The 25,189-nt window shown below is 41.0% G+C and overlaps 3 protein-coding genes across 6 annotated transcripts; 1 reads left to right on the top strand and 2 right to left on the bottom strand.

The window, feature by feature from the left end:
- Positions 1 to 3,630: 3,630 nt before the first annotated feature.
- lats1 (large tumor suppressor kinase 1) lies at positions 3,631 to 12,964 on the bottom strand. Of its 3 annotated transcripts, none has more exons than XM_022765173.1 (8): positions 12,819 to 12,964; positions 11,450 to 11,899; positions 10,908 to 11,028; positions 8,796 to 10,255; positions 7,606 to 8,188; positions 6,543 to 6,725; positions 5,768 to 5,874; positions 3,631 to 5,686 (listed from the first exon to the last, which is right to left on the bottom strand). In XM_022765173.1, the coding sequence occupies exons 2-8, from the start codon at positions 11,795 to 11,797 to the stop codon at positions 5,174 to 5,176; spliced, it is 3,315 nt and encodes a 1,104-aa protein (XP_022620894.1). In that variant the 5' UTR covers positions 11,798 to 11,899; positions 12,819 to 12,964; the 3' UTR covers positions 3,631 to 5,173. The 3 variants fall into 3 exon arrangements, with proteins under 3 accessions (XP_022620894.1, XP_022620885.1, XP_022620902.1); XM_022765164.1 differs by having other exon boundaries at positions 11,450 to 11,896; XM_022765181.1 differs by lacking the exons at positions 3,631 to 5,686; positions 5,768 to 5,874; positions 6,543 to 6,725 and adding an exon at positions 8,567 to 8,579 and having other exon boundaries at positions 8,161 to 8,188; positions 11,450 to 11,896.
- Positions 12,965 to 13,513: 549 nt separating this feature from the next.
- Positions 13,514 to 17,408, bottom strand: nup43 (nucleoporin 43). The gene is made up of 8 exons (XM_022770397.1): positions 17,172 to 17,408; positions 16,068 to 16,190; positions 15,765 to 15,842; positions 15,220 to 15,382; positions 14,966 to 15,101; positions 14,680 to 14,831; positions 14,409 to 14,525; positions 13,514 to 14,040 (listed from the first exon to the last, which is right to left on the bottom strand). The coding sequence occupies exons 1-8, from the start codon at positions 17,289 to 17,291 to the stop codon at positions 13,811 to 13,813; spliced, it is 1,119 nt and encodes a 372-aa protein (XP_022626118.1). The 5' UTR covers positions 17,292 to 17,408; the 3' UTR covers positions 13,514 to 13,810.
- A 688-nt stretch (positions 17,409 to 18,096) lies between these two features.
- pcmt1 (protein-L-isoaspartate (D-aspartate) O-methyltransferase) lies at positions 18,097 to 25,144 on the top strand. Of its 2 annotated transcripts, none has more exons than XM_022737941.1 (8): positions 18,097 to 18,231; positions 21,175 to 21,279; positions 21,374 to 21,405; positions 21,823 to 21,927; positions 22,102 to 22,222; positions 23,191 to 23,276; positions 23,476 to 23,703; positions 24,169 to 25,144. In XM_022737941.1, exons 1-7 carry the CDS (start codon positions 18,177 to 18,179, stop codon positions 23,653 to 23,655), a joined length of 684 nt encoding a protein of 227 aa, XP_022593662.1. In that variant the 5' UTR covers positions 18,097 to 18,176; the 3' UTR covers positions 23,656 to 23,703; positions 24,169 to 25,144. The 2 variants fall into 2 exon arrangements, with proteins under 2 accessions (XP_022593662.1, XP_022593661.1); XM_022737940.1 differs by having other exon boundaries at positions 18,099 to 18,231; positions 23,476 to 23,645.
- Positions 25,145 to 25,189: the final 45 nt, after the last annotated feature.

Below are 25,189 nucleotides of genomic sequence, written 5' to 3'. Positions count from 1 at the left end.
ATTTCTGATAAAAAGAGAAATCCAGTCACATTTCTTGTCATTTGTTTTAAAGGTTGTAAAAAAAAAAAAAGAAAGAAAGAGAAAGAAAGAAAGAAAGAAAAAGAAAAAAAGTGTTTAAAGACAAGCTCATATTTTTAATATTTCCTTTGCCTGAGCGCACCTGGTTGGACACCCTCACCTTTCCACCCCCACCCCCCCACCCGCAGCACTCACCTTCAGTCAGAGGAAATAAAAATAAAATCAAAAAAAGACAAATGTAGGATTAACATTTTGTACATTTAGTGAGGTTTCTGTTGTCTAACCGTATTCGGTCATTTACAATTTGTTACCAAGTGACAGAGGCGTGGCCAGCTCCTTTTGTATGTGGGGGTTTATTTTGTCCTGTGCCTTATATGGAAGATGGGGGCGGGGCTGTGTGGTGGGCGGAGCCACATCCACCCAATGAAATTACAGTTTAATATTCTGTTGGTTCCGGCTGTCGTCATGGAGACACCGAACCGAAGCAGAAACGTTTGAATTTCTCCTCCAGCCAAGAGAACGGCATTATACAGTATGTCCTGTTTATTGATGTTTTATTTTTGTCTGTATGATTTATTTTACTTTTTTTTTTTTTTTTCCCTATTTGGGTTGAATTTTTTTTTTTTTTTTTTTTCCTGCATGCACATTTCTTTGGGTTGGAAGCGTTTCTGTAACGTTGTGTAACGTTTGCCACTGGGTAACTGTGGGCGGGAGGTACAGAAGTTCTCTTTGGAAATTCAAACAATTTTGCAGATCCATTAAAAATAAGCTTGTTTAAGTTAACTTGTTTGTCCTCAGTGATGTGTAGTTTCATGTCTCCATCGGTGTCGGATTTTAAAAACTCAGTGTTTACTCCATTTCTAACAAGCAGGAAGTTTGTGACCTGAAGAGGGGACATTTTAGTCGAAAAAGTGACTGTGATCTAGCGTTGATCTTCAAACTTCACGTGAAAATAAACCCAAATTACAAATTTGCCTTGAGGCACTTCACACTCTGTGCAGCATAAGACTCCCTCTGTCCTTAGACCCTCAATTTGAATGAATGAGGGAAATCTCAAAAAAAACTTTTTAATGTGTGAAGGAAAAATGGAAGAAACCTCCAGAAGAGGACACATGCAATAGATGTCATGTACAGAATAGAGCAACACTATGGACAATCAGGTTGAACACAGAGCTCCAGTGTTTAGTTGAACCTTCAGACGTCAGTCATCAGTATCTCTCTTGTACATTGCTCCATTTTAGAGCACATCAAAAGATGGTGGACACCTTCCCTCCAGGTTAAGGAGTGAATTTCCCAGTTGTGGGATTAATAAATTTAATCTAATCCTCTTGTGAGTTTCAAAAACCTGGGGAGTCAGCCAGTAATCATGTCATTGATCACACTTGTGTTTGTCCGCCCTGATGATCAGAACCGTTTTGTGGCGTCCTGCATGGTGGGAAGCAAAAACAAACAAACTTTAAAATCGGTATTAGTTTGTCAATGGGGAAAAAATAAATAAAAAAGAAATGTCTAATTGTCTCTGATTAGAAATGAACAGATTAGTCTCAAGTGAAAGACCTACTGAATGTTGGATTTGCAACAGCTCTGCTCTTATTTAAAGCAGATGGGAAGTTTTTAAAACGTCGCATTGCTGAAGGGTCACATTAACATCTGGTGTAAAGTGAACTATGAGAAAAATTGGTAAATCTATGAGCAAAATTATACAGTGGTAAAAAAGACAACAAATCATTGCACTGTCTAGACAAAAGTTAGCTTGAAAACACATCCAGTCTGCACAGCTCTGTGTTTTGATGTACTTTAATCACAGGAAATTATAAATTTTCAAATTTATATTAAAATCACTCAAGTTGTTATTGTGATGTGTATGGACACTTCAAACTTTCATGGTTGAAGTTAACAGTGAAATCTTACACACTAGAATTTGTTGTTGGTACAAAACATTGACGTGCACTGTCAACATCAGTACGTACAGACATTTATAGTATTAGTAGTGATATGACAGTGGGGCTTATGGAAGTGGGTCACTGGGCCTGTTCGCTGGTTCCCATCATGTCTGTGTGTGGCGCCCTCTGGTGGCAGCAGGTCTGAATATCATCACACTAACCTGAATCTTTCTCATGATCTCAAGTTCACGTGTTTATTTAAAACTGTTAAACCTTAACAGAGACTAAATCTGGGGTGTGACTAGATTTATATCATTCTGAGGTTTTATTGTTCATATTTGGATAAACTGCAGGAAAGTTTCAGTCCAGGCCAGAAGTATTTGGACAGTTGTACATTTTCTGTCCTTCAGGCTCTGGGCCTCAGCACGTGCAATTTAAAATAATGTCTGCTATGTAAACATGCAAATCTGAGCTTTGATTTAAGTAGGTTATGTCAATATAGAAGCATATTGAAATAAAAAAAATGTAAATGAGTCAGACAATGGGAAAGTTATTAGGTATTTTCTAAGTGTTTTGAGTTCTGCTTTTGCTCAACTTCGTTTGTTCAACATCCTCCAGCTTCTTAATTGTGGTTTTTGTGCTGCTTTTCTTGGTTTCATGTAGTGGTGGAAGAAGTACGCAGATATTTAATTTAAGTAGCATTGTAATGTAGTGTAAAAATATTCAGTAAAAGTAGCCCATCAGAATGACATGTCACATTAATGTATAATTACTGATGCATTAATGTGACACCACTTTAATGCTGCAGCATGTAAAGGTGAGGATAATTTGAATCACTATTTTGTCTGAAATAACCTCAAAAGTACAATATTTACCTTTTGAAATGTGAATTTCAATCGATTACTTGAGGAAATAACCATCAGATAAAGTTTGATAAAGAGAATAACTGTTAGTTGCAGCCCGAATAGTCTAGCAGTCTGTTGCTGCTTCATACTAATACAACTAATAAGAATACGACACGGTTGGTGTGGATGTAAAACATGTTTTGTTCTTTACATTCTTTATTTATCACCCTCTTCCCTATTCCCAAACCTCCCAGAGCAAATAATGTACACAAAAATAAAATTCTCTCTCTTACAATGAAAACACAAAAACCAGTGCAGAATGCCAGTGGTCACCATTAAGTCCATAATAACTACATTCAGAGATCTTTTCCTAAACACACAGAAAAGTACAGCGGGTTACAAAATCATCATGGTGATATGTTACGGAGAGCCGTCCTCTCCACCCATCCATCCAGTTTGAAGTCGGATGTAGTGTTTCTCACAGACAGGAAATGTGAACGTTACTTTGAAGGAACTGGGGTTCAAGCTTCCCCCAGGTGGAGTATTACAGAATGAAGTGATCAGGTGCCTAAGGGCAAGGCATTTCTGGTTGATACCGTAGTGTCACATTAAACATTAACTTAATGGTCTTGTGATCGTTATTTTCTAAATGTGGGTCTGAAACCCACCTATTCAGTGCTTTGGTTGAGAGACGAGAATGAAGTGTGAACAGCAATGAAAGAAAAAAAGAAATTAAGTCTATTTAGAGTCGTATGAATTAGTGATTTTGGGTGTTTGAGAGACAGAAATACAACACAACGAGAGAAGGCAGCAGCAGTGGACACTGACGAGGGCCTGCCCTAAGAAAAAAAAAAAAAAATCAGCTGACAGGGAGGAGAAAAATATTTACATCAACTGTGTACAACTTAATTTATAAATACATTTTAGGTATAAATTAGAAAAATAAAACAAAAACCTACTGTAGTTCAATCACACTACTGCTACTCTCATTTTAAAATGCCAGTCTGATTATTAACCCTCTTTATATTTGGTGAAAGGTAACAAAAAAAAAAGGAATAAAAAAGGCACAGCAATGAATAATTAGAGCAATTTATCCCTGCAAATTTCTATGAACACTAAATCCCCCATTGCAACAGACATTAAAATATAAATTAAGACAATTTTTTTTTTTTTTTTTTACCAATAAATGTAATTTAACAAGAATTCCCACGTACAAACAGCGTCTACACTAGCAGTTACAACTTTCTTAAATAAATTAAGGCTTTAAGGGGGTACGCCAGAAGTCGTCAAAGAGAGCACCCTGATTTTTATTTATTTTTATTTTTTTCCTGCTTTCGGTTCCTTTGAAGGTTTTCAGGCAACACACATCACACAGTGTACCTCTCACAATTAAAGGAACACTTCAACATCTTGGGAAAACACTTGTTTCCTTTCTCGCCAAAGGTCAGACAAGATGATGGATACCAGTCTTGTTGTGAGGCTGCAGCTCTGACACTCCAGGGAGACATTTAGTGCACAAGCCAAAATAATACGGTTATTGTTCTGTGTCAAAAATAATCACCTATTTTGTATTTTCTGGTACCGTTTTGTGTTACGAAATAAGCAGCTGTTGTTGCAGTGATATTAGGACAGAAACATGAGGCCTAGTGCTTTCAGATGCAGTTTGTCAAGGTTGAGTGACCGTTCAGCTGGATGGCATCTGGAGTACGGTAACAAAGCCCCCTCCTAGTGTTCAGTGTTAAAGCATGAGCTATAACCAGAGCTGCAATTTTGCAGTCCATTGACAGAAAATTGATTGATTTTGATAATTAAGTGACTATTTCTCTTATTTTTAAAGTGTAAAATCTCCTGGTTCCAACTTCTCAAATATGAGGAGTTGATGCCTTTATGTCGTATGGACATGAAACTGAATATCTGTAGTGTTTTGGAGAGAAGTTAGACTTCTGAATACATCACTGAGCCATGATAAAAATTATAACTGCCACTTTTAAAATTTGTATTCATTTGTGACATTATATAGACAAAGAGATTTATCGATAAGGGAAATAATCCTTTTTTGCAGGTCTAGATGTAATTAGTTAATTAGTGTGTGCTTTAAAGATAGTGTTTCCAGTCTTTATGCTAAGCTAACCAGCTGCTAGCTGTAGCTTCATATATACTGTACAAGTATGAAAGAGTACCAATTTTCTCATTTATCTCTCGACAAGAAAGCTAAGCAGTGTGTTTTTTCCCCAAAGTGTCGAAACCATTCCTCCAACGTGTCGTGTGTTGATGTGATCTTGTTCTGCAGAGCGTTCTGACTCATCCTACAAACATACTTATTCCTATGTTTAAGGTTTTAAATGCTGTACCGTTGCAACCCCCTTCACACACACAAACACCCTCCACAAACTCTTCATGTACAAGCAGCTCAGGCGGCCCCAGGTGCTACACGTAGACCAGGTCTCGGCCCTGTGTTGCAGAGCTACCGGCCGCCTCCTGCACCGGGTCCTCTGAGTCCGCCTCGTCCTCGTTGTAGCCCTCATACTCGATGGGTTTGGGGCAGCTGTACGGGTGGCCGTTGTCATCAAAGAAGCGGCGGAAGGTGAACTCGTAGAAGGCGTGCTCCGGGTGTTTGCCGTTGCGGAACCAGCCGTTGAGGGTGTCATTGTGGTTGTCCTCGCCGTCGCTGTCGCTGCTCCACAGCTTGTCCGGGTCCACGGGGTCGAAGTTGGAGGTGTCTGTGGAGTGGGCGATGGTGGGGATGTAGGGCGCCACCTGCTGTCTCAGGTCGCTGGAGAAGTCGATGGTCTTGAAGAAAGAATGAGCTTTGATTTCGTCCGTACCGTTCTTACCGAGGCGATCCTCCGGGCCTCGGCACAGTTTAACGATGAGATCCGACGCCTCTGGGCTGAGCTTGGCTGGCGGGGGAATATGCAGCGTGCTCTTCCAGTTTATCACCTGGTTTCAACAGAGAGATGACATTAGGAAACAATGAACTCATGCAGATGCTTAACATTTCACTGCACGTGCCTCACATACCTTCAGCTGCGTCTCCAGGGGAGTAGTTGCTAAGAAGGGAGGCTGTCCAACGACCATTTCATACAGGATGACACCGACGCTCCACCAATCACAGAGCTGCGTGTATCCTGGAGAACGTTGAAGACAGTTTTCCATCAGTCATCTGCAGCATCCTCATTTCTCAGGAGGGTTTGAAATTATGTTCTAATTTGTTATTATTATTTATTATAATTATAATTTGTTTGTTCTAGTTTTGATTTCTCTGCATAATTACAAAGGATACCAACATCTACTATCTGTCAGAGGCAGCTCATCAAATCTCCATACAGCTGAAATGATGCACCATCAACAGACAGGAAATTAATCTGTAACTAATTTAATAATTCATTGATCATTTGTCAAATGCCAAACACTTTCTGGTTTCTGCTTCTCAAATGTGAGAATTTGCTTCTTTTCTTTGTCATATTTCTTTAGGTGTTGGACAAACTTTTTTGTCTAAATGAGAAATTTAGACAAAACAACAGTCCTACAGGAATTTCTCGGCACCTGAACACGTTGGAGTCTGAGAAATTGTGATGTGGCGCAGAAATCCCTGGTCTTATGTTACCTGCTCCACACAGTGAGGCATATAGATTATAAACATAGGACTCGGTTTCAGCAGATACCTTAAGTTAAAGTACACACAGCCCTTACAAAGTGTACACATTAAAAGTTACTCATGCAAAAACATCACAATCAAAACAAATGAGTGAGTGACATTGTGAGAGCGCTGCCCTCTGCCTCTGCTCCACTGCACCTGTTCGGAGCAGCACTTCTGGTGCTATGTAGTTGGGCGTCCCGACCAGTGAATGAGCCAGACAGCGCTGGTGCTGCCGGGCCTTCCTCCTCTCCAGAGGCTTCAGGCGGTCTGTGCAGCGGCAGTTCGCTGGGTCTTCCCATTCCTTACTGAAGTCCATGCTGTCCTGCCTCACATGGTCCCCTGGAGACAGACCACAAAGTACAATGCTCGTTACTTTGCTCGTTATACTGATCAGCTGAGGCTTTCTGACAGCGTAGCTGGTGTGTATTTTAACTGTTTTTGTGCTCTCTTCGCATTTAGCATTTTCATGACTTCCAAAATATCAGCGTCACATTATTTCTCACTGTGTCTGAGGCGTTCCAGGAATTTGGATATTTTCCATCAATATCTAGTTGTTTCCTGACAGAACGTTAAGCAGCACTTGCCTAGCAGAGAAATGTATTCTTGGCAGGCTGCAGGAGCTCCAAGTTAGATTATTGTTCATCTTCTGTTGGAAACTTTATAACCAACACACAATTTACTGGATTAAATTATCTGAATGTAAACTACCTGCACCCTCTTTCTGAACATGCACCAGTGTCCTGCATATTAACGGTGTACTTGCATAGTTTGACTGATGCCTTCATCAAGTTAGTACACACCGTGACACAAGACTATTACACTGTCACTACTTTAATACATGAATACCTCCCTCTACACTGGCATCATGCCCTCCACTTCTTTTATCAGGACAATCTCAGACAATCAGAGTGCTAACAATGACACAACTGATATGGCCAAAATAATTAGTGGATCAATAAAGTTCATCAGCAATGATTTTGATAATCAGTGGATAATTCCAGACTTGTTCTTGGAAATTGTGATGGGTATGCGTTTCTTTTTGCCGCCATGTTGTGATTGTTTTGTACATTACTCTGCATTACCATGGGAGTCTTTATAGTAAATGTACTGTGAGTTCATCTTCTCATTTTAAAATAATCTTATCTGAGGATTTACTTTAGATAACAAGGTGAATTTAACGTTACAGACGACCTGTCAGTTAATGAAAGGTGATACGCACCACTCTGGTAATACTTGGAGTCATGTGTCCAGCGGAAGCCAGTACAAAGGCCAAAGTCGGTCAGCTTTATGTGTCCGTCTCGGTCTATGAGGATGTTATCAGGCTTGATGTCGCGGTGGATGAAGCCCATCTTGTGGACGCTCTCCACGGCGCAGGTGAGCTCCGCTATGTAAAACTGAGCCAACTCCTCTTTGAAGATGCCGAGCCGGATGAGAAGGCTCATCATGTCCCCTCCAGGGATGTACTCCATGACGAAGTACAAGTTGTCCTTGTCTTGGAAAGAGTAGTAGAGACGCACCACCCACTCGTTGTCGGCCTCAGCCAGGATGTCCCTCTCAGCCTTGACGTGGGCCACCTGGTTCCTCAGCAGCACGTCCTTCTTCCGGAGCGTTTTCATGGCGTACAGCGCTCCCGTATCCTCTTTTCTGGCCAAACACACCTCACCGAAAGCGCCAATGCCGAGGGTCTTGATTCGTTTGAACATGGATTTATCCATCTTGGCTCGCTTTAGCCGGATGTAGTTGGACTCCTTCTGACAGAGCATCATACGCATCTGCTCCTGGGCTTCTGAAGACAGACCCACCTGAGCACAGGACAAAGTCAAAAGCAATTTAAAACTAGATATAATTTGTAAATGTATCAAAACAGCACATAAACTCCTGGTTAGACATAAACTGGCATTAAGAGAATCAACTGTAGAAAACCAATGCAAATAAACTGAGATGCAAAAATATGTTTTTTATGTGTTGTCATTATCATTTTAGTCCAAAAACAAAAATGCACAAGCAGTGACTTTATCGGTGAGATGAAGAACATGGAGTGACATGCATTTCCTTCAGCCACAGGGGCAACATGCTTTCATCAGATGTAGTGCATTTAAAACACAAAGAGCGGTCTCTCAACAACAGCTTACGTGAATAACTGATGTGTGTATGTCACAGGACAGCAGAGATACCTTTACCTTTTTAGATCAGCTGTTAGTGATAGCAAGGAGAGAGAGGAAGAAGAAAGAACAGCTGAGAAAAAAGTAGAATAATATGATGAAGACATCTCAGAGACAAATAATATGCTGATGACAGTTAAAGGGGAAAAAAAGGTCAGAAAACAGAGAAAAGTCAAGAGGATTGATCTTTAGCTGCGATCGATTAAGAAAGAAAATCCGTTCACCAATGTTGTTACTGCTTTCTCACCCTTTGCATCTCACTTTCCAGCTGCTTCCTCCTCCTGATCCGCTGCTGGTGGTTCTTTAGGATGTTCTCCACATGTTGCTCCATGAAGAACTTGAAGGCCTGAGGGGAGTACAGTGCGACTCTGCCAGACTCCCCCCTCCGCTCCTCATCTTTCTTGTTACGGCGGACAGGAACGGGCGATGTCGTGATCTGCTTTTTCTCCTTCTCTGTCGCTGCGGTGCCTTTGGGGTTTTCTGCCGTCTTGTCTCTGGAGTTGTCACCGCCGCCGACTTCCTCCTCCATGGGCTCATCTCTGCCACAGCTGATCTTATTGGCGCCTGGATCGTATGCCGGGGGACAGGGTGCAGATGTCTGCTGGAGGAGGTGCTTAGGGTAGGGCGGAGGGGGACCCTGGTAGCTGGGTACCTCTGCTACTACAGGGATCTGAGGAACAGGAGCTGAGGGTTCTGGGTAGGAAGGTGCAGCTTGAGGGGGTGGAGCCTGCTGCAGCCACGGAGGGTGTGTGGGCGCAACTGCCGTGTGTAACTCAGGTTTGTGAACACGCATGCTTTTGACTGGCTGCAGGATGGGAGCTTGGGTGATGGCAGTGACTGTGGTGGCTGAGGGCTGGGAGCTGGCTGGGTGGGCCGCTCTGCCATTCAGCTGGTGGTTGTTGAAGGAGTTAGAGCGAACTGGGATGTTGTGCTGCCATGACGGGGACAGATCCTGGTTGCTGCTGTTGCCAGAGGCGGACTGTGGCTGGTTAGGGGCCAGAGGGGGTTGGGACCAGGACTGAGGAGGACCTATGTTACACATGTCAAGGTTGTGACTATTCCGGTTGGGTACCATCATGGACTGAGGGATGTTCCCACCGTTGACGTAAGAGGGAGAGGGTACAGGTCCTCCTGCCTGCATCTGCTGATCAGTGGGACTGTGCCGGCTGCTCTGGTTCACTGGGTATGGGGGAGGAGGTTGTCGGCTGCCCCCCGCCATGTAGTCTGTCTGAGGGGAGCCATTCTGAGACCAGCTGGAGGGGAAGGTGAACTTACTCCCTCCAGAGCTTTGCATTATGATGGGCTGGTGGCCCACAGACACTGGGCTGATCCCACGCTGATTCTGAGGTGCTGCAGCTGGGTATCCATCAGGCCAGGCCCCCTGCGGTATCGGAGAGATGCGTGGCACAAGGTAATCCATGTTGCCAGAGTAGCGCTTGGTTGATGGGTTGCTGTCCCAGGACGTTGCAGGAGGCATGGCACCGCGGTTTGGTGGAGGTGTCACACTGCGTACCTGAGGCGGCAGTGGAGGGTTGACTCTCTGGCTGTTCCCAGGGTGACCTTGTGAGAAGGCAGGAGGTGGTCCGGGGCTGTCAGAGCGGTACATTATTCCATCTACCATGATGGGACCATGTCGAGGAGCCAGAGACTCCTTAGAGCCTTTCCAGCTTGGTCTCCTCGGCACAGACTGTTGCATATGGGAAGCACCTACAGACACACAAAGCAGTGAAAATACAATCAAGGTAAAGTAAGAGGCTGAGTTTATTCAGCAGAAGGGAAACAACAGTTAGAATTTTTTCGACAAAAACTATTTCTGATAATGAGCAATAACTATTTAAATACTCCATGATTTGGCCTGTAAAAAGGTTCATATCATAATAACTACAATCAAACCACAAGACTTTATTTGTAAAAAAGTGGGATCAACAAAGTGAATAGGAGGATAAATTTTTTTTTAAATCCAACTGAAAATAAAATAAACATACACACTCATATATAAACACGACTTTCCCAGATACCAAATCTTTTGTGATGTGGTTAGTCATCATGAACATTTGACTCTGCTTTGCCTACAAAGTATTAACTTATTGTGGTTTTAATAGAGGGCCAGAACTGTTGTCAAAACACTCACACATACAAAGTACTTGTTCATAGTACAGTATGTTGACGACATTATGTATGAAAATCATAAACCTATTTTCGAGACAACTTCTTTCATTATGAGATGCAGTGACTCATACTCTCTTTCTCAGCGTGTATTGTTCATTTCTTAAAGCAAATGTCCCAAATCCTGCAAACAATATCAAGGCTGAATAAAAGAGGAGAACCAGCAGTTAATCCCAGCAGACTGTTTACGTACCTGGGGCTTTCAGGCCTGTAGTGTTGGGGTTGGCAACAGCCATCTGTTCCCTCATTGAGTCCTGGTAGGTCAACTTACCACTGTAGTCTATAGCCACCCCCACATTGCGACTGTTGCTTGGCTAAAGGACGCAAAAAAACAAAACAAAACAAACGTTGTATTTTTTTGTTTAAGCAATTAATGTGTGACAAGATGCAAACAAGCTGTAGTCAAAGTGTTTTTTTTTTGTTTTTTTTTTACTATTAATGTTACAGCTGATCACTACTGCACTGCATACCATTTCATACCTGGCCTGCACTCAAAACAAGTGGCGATTGCCAACCTCGAAACCACTTTGTATTCACAACTGTACAAGCTTGTCATTCCACTTTTCATACTTGTCATTTTTCAAATTATTCTGCCCTAAACAAAGTGCACGAAGGGATTAATCTGTTGCAGAGTTATGTATAAAATGACAGTCTTCCACAATCCTTTACAACAACCTGTTTTGATAACGAAACAAAAAACAAAAAAACACGAAAACACGAAAACACTCATCTCACCTCCTCGAAACCTACAAATGGGGGTTCCAGTGACATGTGCTTGTTCACCTCAGGGCCTGAAGTGTTGGGCTCGTTGGCAAAAGGCATCAGGGATTTCCGGATCTCCTGTAAGGCCTTATGATAGGGGTTTTTGGGGTTGCTGCAGCGTCCTTGCTGCCTTGGATCCTCAGGAAGCATTTTTCCAGCTCCACCTATGTCCACTTTAGGTAGGTCAGAGGGTTTCGGCAGGTTGCGCAGGCTGTTCCTTATTTCCTGCAGCATTTGCTGGCTGTTGCCACTGTAGTTGCTGGCGGGGAATGTTTTGGGCCTCATCTGTCTGTATCCTTCGGGTTTCTCCCCTCTCTTCATGTAAGAGCATGTATGATGACTATGAAGGGGATGAAGAAGATGTCACTCAGTCCAGGGTTGCAGCAAAGGGTAGCAGGAATCTGACTTCACATCTGCATGCTGCTGAAAAGAAATATTCAAAACAAATCTGTGATGAGCAGGCATGCAGAGCACATGTCATGTTACCTAACAGGTTGGACAAATATGATGCAGAGAGTACTAATTAACCGATACTGACAGATAAACATCACATGTGGAGATTATATATGGAGATTATTATCAGCCAGACTGTCATATTTGAGATTGAATAAACAGAAAGACAAATAGATATTTTATAGATCCCTAAGGAAATGTAGGCACCCAGCAGCTTATTCAATACAGTCAATACAAATCAATGCAAAACAAACATCTGAAGTTACAACTGCTGAAGCAAAAAAAAGGTAATAATAACTAATAACAATCAGACGAAAACTGAAATGAATAGTAATACTAATGAAGCAAAAATGACCAATGACAAACAGAGGAATGTCTATATAATAATACCAGCTGATAATATGACATGGTAAACTAATAATAAGCAGCTGGGAAGCAATATAACACGAACATTAACTAAAGAAAAAGGCTGATTTTACTGTTTTATTATTTTAATTCCATTTAAACCTAGTGTGCAGACTTAAAGGTAGAGAAACCTGCCACCAAAATGAAGATTACACCTTCACAAAACGAGACCCCGTCCACTTGCTAGCGTCGTTAGCACTGTCCGCTAACAGAGCGCTACTTCAACGCTAATCCTTCTGCGTCGAGGATGCTAACATTAAGCGCTAAAGCTGTTTGCCAGATTCGCCTTAATATCCCCAGAACGTATCGATCAGATGAGCCACAAAATGTTGATCTCTTTATTTCACTTTGCATAAAATCAAGCGGCGCAGCAGTGCCTCGGCGGCCCTGTGTGTTAAAGGCATCCATTTGCTGCTTGCTAGGCTAATTCAACAACAGGTTGAGAATTAGCCTGCTAGCTCGTTAGCCGTGTTTGACAACTGACCAGTGTCTGTAGCTGCCGCTTCCCTCGACACTTGTCCTATTTTGACGACAAACGACGTTTCCTCGACTTTTCTCAGCGACAAGGACACGATTTTGACTTAAAATGTCCTTGTAGTGTCGAGCTGGTTGGTTCCCAGTCGTGTTGAATTCCTGTGATGTCTGAATGACAAGTAAAACAGCCGCAAGCTAAACTCCAAAACAACACAACAGACTTCCGATGCATGTAGATTTCACAATAAAATACTTCTGCACGTAACCCCTGAGGATAGTTTAGAAAAGGTAAATAATCGGTTTAAATTAAAATATGTGAGATGTATTTTCGTTAAATTTGATTTAAAATCTGAGACACACTCAGCGCCAGTTAACAAAGTTGGTATTTACAACGCTATCACTTTAATTTTGAACGGAACGCGACTGGGGGAATTATGAGGTGAAACGTTGGGAAACTTCACACAAGTTTCCCGGATGCAAACTTTTCAGTCTTCACCCCTGAACCATCTACTCACCTGTACCAGTGAACACAACTGGGCTGAACTTGTAAAGTGGATTTTGTGTTTTATATACAGCAGTAGAGGTAATTTGAACTACAAATGTGAATATAGGAGCAGACCTACAATACTCACTTGTGGTGTTAAAAAACAAGCATGAATTTCAGTATTAACAAAACAGTAAGACATTTGTGTAAGGGCTTTTTTATTTATTTATTTATTTATTTCAAAACCATTTTAAATGACATTCATACAAAAAGGTACTGCTGAAAACAAATAAACTGCTTGGAATGATTTACCTTGAGCCATGATGATCCATCAATGAAACTGCAAAATGTGTATGAAACTATTAACAGAAAAATACACAGGCCAAAATGTCACAAGCACGCTTTTGAACATATAGTATTCGTGGCTCCCTGTGTGATCAAGGCAGACAATAAAACCTCCGTTGTGGCTGAAACTGACTGTAAATAAACATCTTGTCCTGTGCACTAACAAATACTTTTTAAACTGGGACCTGTCTGTTGACAAAAATAGCTTCTCCGTCAGTCCCACAGACAAGACATTGTCCAAGTACATCCAAGCTGTTGACCGACAGCGTCTGGCTGGGCAGCATGTGAGTTGTCTCCAGACGACCTTTACTGGAGTCTCCGCTCAGCCAGGCGCTGATGAGGGACTGGTTCCCTCCAGCCGGAGCCATTGCACTGCGAGAGAGCATGCTGCTGTTCCTGCCACCTGGGAATACGATGATAAAACACATAAATTACGATTTGAGATTATAATAATTACTGTACTATTATACTGCAACATAAATACTATTATTATGTTGGTGTACAGCTTCCTTGGTATATTGATATGCCAGCTTTTTGGCTCTTGGTTACGTGTATCACACTGTATATAAGTACTTCAGCAGAGTAAATGTGCTTTCCATTCCACCACTGAATTTTTAAAACTATGCCAATCCTTAAACATACAAAAACACATATATTCCTACAGATAATCTAACCTTTTCATTGATTGAGCTGTTTTTTTCTTTGGAAAATGGAGTTTGTCATCACCCCTCTAGCCTAAAAAAATAAGAGACATGTAATATTTTGACTTGCCTTGTAGGAAGGAAGGCATTTCTGAATGTGACGATGTCTCCCAGTGCAGCAGCGAGCCGTCCTCTGAGCATGTGAACAGATGGTCTGGGTTGGTCGGGTGGAAGTGGACCTCCCACACTAGTCAGAAAACCACAGAAAAACACTTTTATAGAACAAAGCAGAAGTTATTGCAAAAAGAGAAATATAAACCTTTTCATATATAACCTCTTCAAAATTAACTTGTAAGCTTATATCTGCTAAATTAAACCATCTGCCCACAATAAAATCTTACTTTCAGCAGAGTGTGCCTCCATGAGTGAGAAGGGAGTGTTGCCTTGTCTCACATCCCAGACACAGAGCATGCCGTCCTGGCCTCCTGTGGCCACAATATGCTGTTGGTTGGGATGTCTGTCCACACAGTGCAGAGGAACTCTATCCCCCGACCTGATGAGAAAACAACTTGTCACAACTGCTTGTAATCAAAATCACACAGATATAAAAGCACAATAAGGAAAGAGCAGAACAGACAAATAAATGTTTGATTTGATTTTTTTTTCTTATAACTGAGGGGATCTTACAGGGAGAGAATCTGGGATGGCGAGTTGCTCTGTTGTCTGAAATCCCACAGCTTGAGTTGGCCGATAGAGTTCACTGTCAAAATCTCTGTTGTCCTCAGGTAAGTCACGGCATGAATCGTGCTGCTGTCTGCATTCTCTAGTAATGTGAGAGCGGTAAAAGGAGTTGGTCACATTATTCCAAGTCATTCACACAAATTGTAATTCTGTGTAATTCTAATGCTGTTCTAACTGCAGATGTTTAATCTTAATCTCACCTATGACTCGAATCACTCCTTCTTGGTCGGCTCTGAAGACGATGATCCTGCCATCTTCACCAACCGTAACAATCTCCGGACTGCTGCACACAACACCAGTACAGGGGGCGTTGTCACAAGGGTAACGATGTGCTCTTGTCCAGTGCTGAGAAACTGATATTGTCTGCAGTCAAGAGAGAGAAGACAAAAGAAATTTGATGATTTATCAAACCACAAGTTTGTTATATTTCCAGTTAAGCAGTTTGTTCAAAACTCTTTTCCTTGAGCTACAACATATTTGTGCAGCCATTTCCAGCCCTTTCACTTTCACAGTTTGGTTTGATAAAATGAACTTACATTTTACATTTACATTTGTCAGGTATGCCATGACATTATACAAAATGAGCACCAAGTGGCAGCATAAGATATTACATTTACTGTCCAGGATCTGCTGGAAATGGCTGCAGTCTCCATGTGTCCACATGTAAGAAGCAGGCTTGTTATGGATTGCCTCCAGCGTAGTCTGGATCTGAGTAAAGCACACTGTGTATGAGGATAATGTATACCTGACTGTTTTGGTGGTGGCGGAAGATGGTGACTGCTCCAGTTGAAGATGCTGTTACGATTCTGTCTTGGTCCAGAAACTGTCAAGTATAAAAGAAACAAAGTGAAATGAGCCCTGGCACTTTAAGTAAATAGGCTTACACACATTTATGTGTATGTCACATCTATCACTTTTGTTGGCAAGATCTTGTTATCCTAGTTCACAAATGTAAAGTACTGTGCATTTAGGATTTTCTACACATCAAATAAATTGACAGTGAAAACTTCTTGTTTTCAGGTTATTTATATTACATTAGGAGACTTACCTGAAGGTCTAGAACATCTCCATCATGCTTGTGTTCACATAATAGCTGTGGATCGCCTTCAAATCCATCTTCCATGCCAGGACCTCCATGATTCCCAATAGACCAGAAGGAAATCTTGTTGTCCTGCCACAAGTACACATTGGGGCTGAAGTCCAACTTAGATATACTTGTTATACTGACAGTTGACAAGTTCAGTTTTGAGATACTTGATTCTTTTATGCCACAATATGCCTATTTAACTGACAGCTAAAATTACTTCACATATTCTGATTTTACAAACTAAACATATCATTTATAAAAAGTGATACAGTGCTACAGATTAAACTATAAATCAGTATATATTCACAAAGACACTCACATTTATATTGACACTTTTACCTACATATACCAAGATATACATCAACCCAAAGTAAACAAGAGCTTGTGCAGAAGAGGCAGGAAGCTATAACTTTACCCAAAGACACACAGAATTACTACACCAAATAAAAACGATAAAGGACTGACAGGTTACTCTAAAATAACTTTTAAAAAAGGACAAAAAGAGAGAACACACATATATAACTATTATTCCTCATTCCAAATGTTCCACAGTCAACACTGTATTTTGGGAAGCTACCAATGCTTGTTTCAGGTGTTTCTTAAAAGTAAACACAGGTGATGAATGATGAACAATATGAAAGTTTAAATCCCACAAAACAGCACCCATTTTTCCAGATTTAGTTCGCTTCAGACATAATGTGATTTGCAATTAAGAGAGTATCATCATACTTAAGTTAATTACTTGTTCCACCACTGTCTGCCAATTGTCTACTCTCTCTCAAGGAATTTACCAGCCATAGCTATGCCAAACTTTATGCCTTACACTAGTAATTAACAGGTTTAGTTTAATACTCCTGAAATCATTGCAAAATAGCAAATACAATATTAGTTAATGCACTGGATGCATGCTGAAAGGGAACCTTACGATTCATAACGTGTCTTAAGTCGTGATCTTACAATTACAGCATGACCGCTATTTCGCGAAATGAAATAAAAGTATTGATATTTTTATTAAGTCTGCCGTGAAGTTGATTAATCATAAATATTAAGTGTCAACTTGCCAACCTCGTTGTCCCACGAGCCAGTCGCAAAGACTTCTGGTTGTTGCAGAGACGAATACGACACTGGTTTCCATCTCGTTTTGCTGATTTTCTGGGACACGTATTTAGCATTTATACTCTCCATTGAAACAGAAACAGTCTATCACACTTTAGGTTAAAAAAAACGTTAACCGGTATTAGCTTAGCATTCGTGAGTGCAACCGAACTGTACGCGCCTGCTACTAGGCACGTAACTACGGAGGCGCAGTGGGGTCAAACAACCATAACAGGCAACCGTCCTTCTTCTGGGTTATTCTAGCGTTTGGTAAATAGTGAAATGGTGCATTACCCCTACCAGCTGGTATGAACTGTGGACCGGGACTTATACTATAGTATTGGTAGATACACATATGGACATACAGCAAACACAAGGGCAACAAAATTGAACAAGGATAAACTAGATGTGAATGTATAAACTTCTATTAAAGCAATGCAAACTGATCAATTATTTCAGTCTACACTGACTTCTGTTGTGCTGACAGTGTGAAATGTGTTATCAATTTAAAAAAAAAACAACTGTAACGTTGGACTAAGACAAATTTCATTTGTGATGTTACGATGATCCTGAGATATGCATGGATTGTTCTGGTAGCGTTATTAAATGCTGTGCTGAGCTGCATTTGAATTTTGAGTTACCAAGCAAAACAAGTGTCTCGTGCCACCTAGCGGCCACCGTCTATGTTACTGCGGCAAATTTCATTGACTGAGTGAGGAATGTGGCTTTTTCCTGCACAAGTAACCTTAGTTAACGCATTTATTTAAATTGATTCATTATACTGTAAAATGCCCCTGCTGTGCGTCAGGGTGTGTGTTATAAAGGCCGCCCTGCAGTGAAATAGTTTGGATGTCCGGTGACGTGCCCGCCGCTCCGCCGTCTGCTCTCGAGGTTGTCAGCTTCGTTGGCAAAACAGTCGGCGCAGGCGCGGCACTGACAGCTGCTGTCTACTTACTCCGCAAAGTCTGCTTAATAATGGCCTGGAAATCTGGAGGAGCAAGCCACGCAGAGCTCGTCAACAACCTCCGCAGTGAGTCCACATGTTTTGCTAAGCGGCAGCACCGGCGTCTTCAAGGGGGAAGCTTGCACGAAAACGGTTTAGTTTTGGGGGCTGAGTCAAGCGCGGTAGCTAGCTAGCTGGTTGCTAAGCTATGTGGTATGTTGTTGTTGACCTAGCGTTACCTCTCTCCACCCCTTTGCCAAACCACGTTTACGCCGTGGAACAGACGCATGCCTCCGTTGCTGCAAAATAAATTACCAATAACGACACACAATACATTTTATCTTGTATGTGGTCGCAAAATATTTTTGCAGGTTCAGTTCTTTATTAGAGTTAGCTTAGCCTGCTAGCTCTATGTGCGTCATTTGGGACGTTACAGCTAGCGTTAGCTGCGCGGCTAGGTGCCCTGCCCACATTCATTGATGTCTCTCTCTGCACCATTCACCTCACTGTTACATGAATGACACTGACAGATGGACGTGTGAGGTTATGGTCTGCAGTGCCTTTTTTTAGTGGATCATAGTAAATAGCAATTTGCTGTGTCACAGTGGGCACTAGTTGTTTATTCAGGCGACAGTGAATGCACAAAAAAGGGCTCATAGTGACTCATAGTTGCACCCTGCTAGACGGCTGTTATCTAGTCCATTATGATCCAGTCCACTGTGATCGATGCCGTCAATGCTCGTGGTTTATTCTGTAATCAGATGGTAGTTCACTGTGTGGTAAAGGAGACAAACTCTAACGCCCTGATCAGACATGTAAAGTATCTCACTTGCATAATGGAAAATGATATTCAATGTGATGATGTCTGTGGACTTGAATATGTAAGTCCAATTTCAATATAAAGTATCTAGCAGGGCTATTTATATTCTGTTCGGTCCAGCACAGCAGTTGACAGTTCAGTTGCAATCATTTTGTTTTCGGGAACAGAGTCCAGTCTTGCTCTATTTGCTCTAAAACAAAAGCAGAAGCTTAACTTGCATAGTCATCTATGTTTATCTTCCATGGTAAAAGATTTGATTATGTACCATTTATCTTGCACATGGAAATAAAAAAGATTATCTACACAAGGAAGGTGAAGCCAGTTCCTCAGTATGCAAAGCAAGTCAGTACTACAGGATGATGAAATTCTTGAAATATTTTATTCTCACGGTCAGCTTTTTAGTCAAATTCAGAAGCATTATGTCAATGATGCAAATCACTTACTGGCATTGGTACAAGAACATGTTTTCAAGTTAAAGCTTCCCTTACTTGGTCATGGTATAGGTGCAAATAAAATTCAAATATCCTTATTTTGATTGTTTTGTTTAATGTTGTTAATATTTAGATTTTATGCTCCTCTTGATTGAACGCTTTACCGGGCATTGACCCATTTAGACACACGAATATCTTAAATTTAACCCTGAGTTTGCATAAACTGGATTTAAGCAGGTCACACACAGGATGCATGCTAATTCACCACTTTGTCATTGTCTCTGTCCTCCTGACCGGTGTTCAGAACTGGTCTGTTCAGGCAGTAATAGTTCACCCAGTTACATTTGTTTAAAACCTTGAATGTCTCATGGATTTTTAAAGTCCAGCACCCAGTTATGTGTTCAAATTGTATACTAAATAGATTTATAGTCTATAGAAAACAGATTATATTTGGTTTTCTTTTCCCTGGCCTTTGCAAAGACAGTTTTGAATTCTGAGAATATATTTTTTTGGATAGAAGAAAACGATTTGAAATCTGCCAGTACTGGTTATGTTAATTTCAGAAATCACTAGTAGGTGTCCATCTGGCAGCTTGTATGGTTTATTTGTAATGTATCCTAAAGTGGTGCATAGCTCTGAGGGTGAGGGGAGTTGGTAATGAGAGCAGCGCCGGCTGTTGTTGGCTTTTCCTTCCTTTGGCACCAGCTGCTACAGGAACCTGTTAGGAAGGATTATTCTGAAGACACTAATACTTCTCTGGGGAGCTTTTTTAATTTCTTTCATGACTTGTCTATAAGCTTGTGCACTTTTCTGTAGTTTACACGTGTGGCTTTCTGTAGACTGGTTCATGCCAGTAACACACATCTGTTTGTATGCTGCTACATTTCATCCGAAATGTCTTCTGATATTACATTTTTCATATTGGGCATGTTGTGATTTGCAATTTAATTTTCATCCTGCATAGAATTTTATACTTTTCCTTCCTCTTTATCTCAGTGTTTTCCATCCTTAAATCTCTGCATACAGTACACAGTTTAATTAGTATAGATTCGTACTATCCATTGTTGTCTAATTAATAATTATCATTACCATAGGAGTGGGTGATAAGGGAAAAATCCTCTGTCACAATATATGTAAATTCATATTACTGTATTGATATACAATAGTACAGTTCATGTCAGTACACAGATGTGTGGCACATCTGTTTGTATGCTGTTGTCTTTATTTCATCCTGCATATATTTTCATATTTTTCACTCCTTTTTGTCTCAGTATTTTCTGCTAATTACTCCCTTCATACAGTGATCATTATATATTCATACTGTTAATTTGTCTCTATATGTACCATAGTAGTGTGGATAAACCCCGATGTCAGGGTGTATCTAATTGTATATTGTGTTGTCGGTATAGGTCATTGTCTTGAAAATCTGTTTAGAAATGAGTAAAATAACCCAACAGGAATGTTACAGTTCAAGGTATATTATCACAGTGATGCAGAAATAATAAAAAAGATAATAAAGTTTTCCTGCTCATTGATTTGGAAAATTGCCTAAAGGATAGGTAGCTCTAATGGTAGACAAAAACTCACAGTATATGTTGTATAATATAACCTAATATACTATTGTTGTTACCTGTATCTTAATTTATATTTTGTATATTCTTTTATGTATTTTGTCTGTTTCAGTGCAAGATTTATGTAATATACTGTATGTCTTCCTGGTGTTGGTACTTGTGCGTGTTTCCATAATACACAGTGACACACACTCTTTTGTATCTACAGAAAATGGCATTATTAAATCCGACAAGGTCTATGAAGTCATGCTGGCCACAGACCGAGCCCATTTCTCTAGGTGTAATCCTTACATGGACTCGCCGCAGTCAATAGGTACGTCCACTCATGAAATCAGTCTAAAATCCAAATACATTCTGACGTCTGAGGCATGAACTAACCAAATCTATACGTTTCTTTTAACCACAAGGCTATCAAGCAACCATCAGCGCCCCACACATGGTATGACTTTAAAGACTCTCAGACACTTCTGCACCCTGTGAATCACATTTTTTTTTGTAAAGCTTGCTCCCATTCAGTCATTCAGTAGATAATAAAGAGAAGCAGTCAGAGAAATGTTCCACATTATCATCCACTTTTTATCCCAAATATAATCTTACCAGTTTATTTTTGTTGCAGTTAACCAAATCTAAGCTAATTTATGGATTTGTATGGATTGCTGCCATGTTAGCTTTATCAGATCCCTCTGATATTTGGCTGTCAGAAGTGTGAGCTTGTTTGTCAGCTACTTTAGCCCTTGTATGACCTGAGTGGGCTGTACCTTATCATAGTCAGTGTTTGATACAATATGGATGCTGAGTGATGGGTTATAATGCAGTTTCCTTGTTGACACCCCCCCCAATCCATCCCTCCACCCAGCACGCCTACGCACTGGAGCTTCTACATGATCAGCTGTATGAGGGGGCCAAAGCTCTGGATGTTGGCTCCGGCAGTGGAATCCTGTCCGTCTGCTTTGCACGAATGGTGAGCCACACACATGACGGGTAAACGCATACAACTTCTCTTTGGTGGCTTTCTGATATAATAACACTGCTCGCTTTTAATTAGCTTGCCAACCAGTCAACATAAAATATGTCTAATGTTGTGAAATTCTTTGTGCATGAACTGAATACCATCCCTCCCTCCCACACTTTGCAGGTAGGTCCTAAAGGAAAAGTTATAGGAATTGATCACATCAAAGAGCTGGTAGATGATTCTATAAACAATGTGAAGAAAGATGACCCCAGTTTGATAACATCGGGCCGAGTCAAGCTAATAGGTAAGATGTCACTGATTGACAGATTACAGGCTTTTTGTGCATTCTTTTGTTCTATTGTGAAACAATTTTAGAGCTTGCTTGTGTGGCACAAATTGCAGCTGACTGTTGGTTTTAAAGCCAGGGACAGTGTGATGCTTGTTAGACCTTTCTGTCCTCTCAGTGGGGAACTAAAAACACAGTTGCTCAGTAGACAGGATAGTGCAGTACTAAATAATTGAGCAGCAAGTCCCGACTTTCACCTGCTCTGCAGTGGGGTGGTAGTGCTGAAACTACTGCTGAATTGCTGAACTGCTGAAACTAGTGTGGGTGTGTTAATGCATCTATTTTTTGTTTTGTAACTGAACTTTTATTTAAGAAAATTAATTCCAGTTTTTACCCTTATAGTAAGTATAGTAAAAATACCAAACAGTTGCTGGATACTGCTACATATACTGTATGTAATTTGCAATGTATTTTGGTAAAAAAAATAAAATAAATACACCTAAATTACTCATAACAGTACAATAAAAGACAACACCACAGAGTAACACTACATAAAAGATGGTGCGCATCAGCTTCAGCTTATTGCACCCACATTTGTACAATACACAACCTATTCGATGTCAAAAAGTAACAGGAAAAGGAGAGCTGCTGTGGTTTTTTGGCAGATGTAAGAAATTTTAAGACATTGTGTTTCAGTGCTTAATCTGTGATAGGAAACTAGATACAAACCTAGAAATATTACACACAACTGATACAATGTCAAAGTGCTGAGATGCAATTCTGTCATTAGCCACCTATGTACAGTATTTATATGAGTATTTGTCTTTATTTGAGGTATTTTTTACATCTAAATAATTGAAAACAGAATTAAAAGATTTGTCAGTAATGAACACAGCCATGTTTAAATGTTTAACTGACAGCTTGATGAGGACATCCATCCATGTGTTGTTTGTGGCAGGCTGTAAGTGATATCCCGTGTGTTTCAGTGGGAGACGGGCGAATGGGTCACGAGGAGGAGGCGCCTTATGATGCCATCCATGTTGGCGCGGCAGCACCCACTGTCCCCCAAGCTGTGAGTCTCTCTGAATACTGATGACCAAGGTCACATTGTTCCAATTCACTTCAAAACGAGGAATTTAAATTACTGACTTCGCACAACACGGCAGTTATACTAGCTTGAAATAGCAACGCCGGAATGTTCTCCTCAGCCATCCTCCTCCTTTGTGTCTCCATGCTCTTGACCTGCTACATTCACCTCGTTTCTCTCCCAGCTCCTGGACCAGTTGAAGCCCGGCGGCCGGCTGATTCTCCCCGTCGGCCCGGCGGGAGGAAACCAGATGTTGGAGCAGTACGACAAGATGGAGGACGGCAGCACCAAAATGAAGCCCTTGATGGGGGTGATTTATGTGCCTTTAACAGACAGAGACAAGCAGTGGTCCAGGTGGAAGTGACTTCCTTCTCCCCCCTTCTTCCCCTCTCTCCTTCTCACAGTGGCAAAGGTGAAATGGTGTGGCTTGGAGCAGGATATGGATCACAAAGGGGCTGCGTTTTGCTGCTTGTTGACATTTTTTGCTTCTTCCATACCATACCAACTGGCTGCATGTTTCTTTCCTCTTTTTTAACACCATGGTCCTAAATTGGTGCCTAGCTAATGAAATTAGTCTTTCTGTGACCAAAACACGAAACAATAAACTGAAATAGCAGCAGTGTGAAGGCAAATGCTTGGTTTTCAGAGCATGGCTACTTAATTTGAATGATCATAAAACATTAAGCCCTAATTGCCTGACTATTCTCTTTGATCTTCTACTCTGTGAGATGTAGAAAAAACTGGATTTTATTGTGGTGACAGATCTTAATATTTTGCATGTGATTCTAACTCCTTGTGTTTGCATGACAGGGGGACGGTTTCTTGAATGCTGCTCCTCTTCTCTTCTTCTCTGACATTCGATTTGTGTTTCTCACAGGGATGAACTTTGAAGAGGAAGACCGTCCATAATCCACCTTTAAGTTTGAACCTGGAGAAAACTCGGATGGGGTCAAACAGCTCTTGACATTTTTGTTCAAAGCATAACAAAACATGCTCTTTTTTGTTTTAAGTTTAACGATGGACTAGAGTATCACACTGATGACAGCCCAGAAAAGGCTGGGAAGAAAGACTGCTTGAAGCTCAGCACAGAAATATCTGGAGAGGGTGTTTTGTTTTTCTTTTCAGGCCTGCATCTTTTTGGTTATGTTTTCTTTTTAACTGCTGGATTTTAGGTTTGATTTTTTTTCGTGGTTTCATCATTTGAATTACAGTCAGCCATTTTTACATTATTACATTTCAGCAGCATCAACGCTGAATGTAGGAAGAACGCCGGACAGCGACGAGGAAAGCCTATTAGATTATTCACCTAGCTACAGTGTGTGTGTGTGGGTCATCTTAACTGTAGACTTCACTGCTAACATATGAGCTTTCTTCCCTTGCCCGCAGTATTAGGAACACACACACACACACAGGCAACACAATGGCTGATATAACCCACACATCCTGTTTGGTGTGCAGCACTCTTTAGGTCATTCTACACATAGAATAAGCAGCGCATTGGATCATACTGAACATAACTCCGAAGAGAGCGGAGCACGAATAACACTGACACACGTGCACATGCAGGGCTGTGCTTTCCACTTGGTGATGTGTTGCTTTCTGCCGCTGGTTTTTCCATTAACAATTTGTGCAGGCTCTTCTGGTGACTGATGCTAAATGAGATAGTCACTGCTTTGCCAAAATAAACTCCAACAATTTAAAGCAAATGAATGTCTGTTTTCTTGAGAAACAAAAAAACACATCAAATTAAAAAAAAAAGCATATTTTATTTTGGGTGATCTAAGTGATGGATGATGATCTGGCTTTCACAGTTTACGGAATGGCATATGAAAATAAAGAGATGCTTATGTTTTTGTCTGCGTTTTCTTATTGAATCGTATGTGTGCAGGCTGCAACCT

Source organism: Seriola dumerili, unplaced genomic scaffold, assembly GCF_002260705.1.
Source record: "Seriola dumerili isolate Sdu_G_001 unplaced genomic scaffold, Sdu_1.0 BDQW01000025.1, whole genome shotgun sequence".
Classification (NCBI taxonomy): domain Eukaryota; kingdom Metazoa; phylum Chordata; class Actinopteri; order Carangiformes; family Carangidae; genus Seriola; species Seriola dumerili.
The sequence above is the reverse complement of the archived record's forward strand: the minus strand, read 5'-3'. Positions and strand labels throughout refer to the sequence as shown.

Coding starts and splice junctions, on each gene's coding strand:
- lats1 (XM_022765173.1), bottom strand. CDS start 11,797: ATGAAGAGAGGGGAGAAACCCGAAGGATACAGACAGATGAGGCCCAAA. Junction 8,189..8,795: donor TGGAAAGTGAGATGCAAAGG/GTGAGAAAGCAG, acceptor TCCTGTGCTCAG/GTGGGTCTGTCTTCAGAAGC. Junction 5,875..6,542: donor AGAAGTGCTGCTCCGAACAG/GTGCAGTGGAGC, acceptor AACGTTCTCCAG/GATACACGCAGCTCTGTGAT.
- nup43 (XM_022770397.1), bottom strand. CDS start 17,291: ATGGAGAGTATAAATGCTAAATACGTGTCCCAGAAAATCAGCAAAACG. Junction 15,102..15,219: donor AGGAGTGATTCGAGTCATAG/GTGAGATTAAGA, acceptor TCACATTACTAG/AGAATGCAGACAGCAGCACG. Junction 14,526..14,679: donor GGAGGCACACTCTGCTGAAA/GTAAGATTTTAT, acceptor TTTTCTGACTAG/TGTGGGAGGTCCACTTCCAC.
- pcmt1 (XM_022737940.1), top strand. CDS start 18,177: ATGGCCTGGAAATCTGGAGGAGCAAGCCACGCAGAGCTCGTCAACAAC. Junction 21,406..21,822: donor CCATCAGCGCCCCACACATG/GTATGACTTTAA, acceptor CCCTCCACCCAG/CACGCCTACGCACTGGAGCT. Junction 21,928..22,101: donor CCGTCTGCTTTGCACGAATG/GTGAGCCACACA, acceptor CACACTTTGCAG/GTAGGTCCTAAAGGAAAAGT.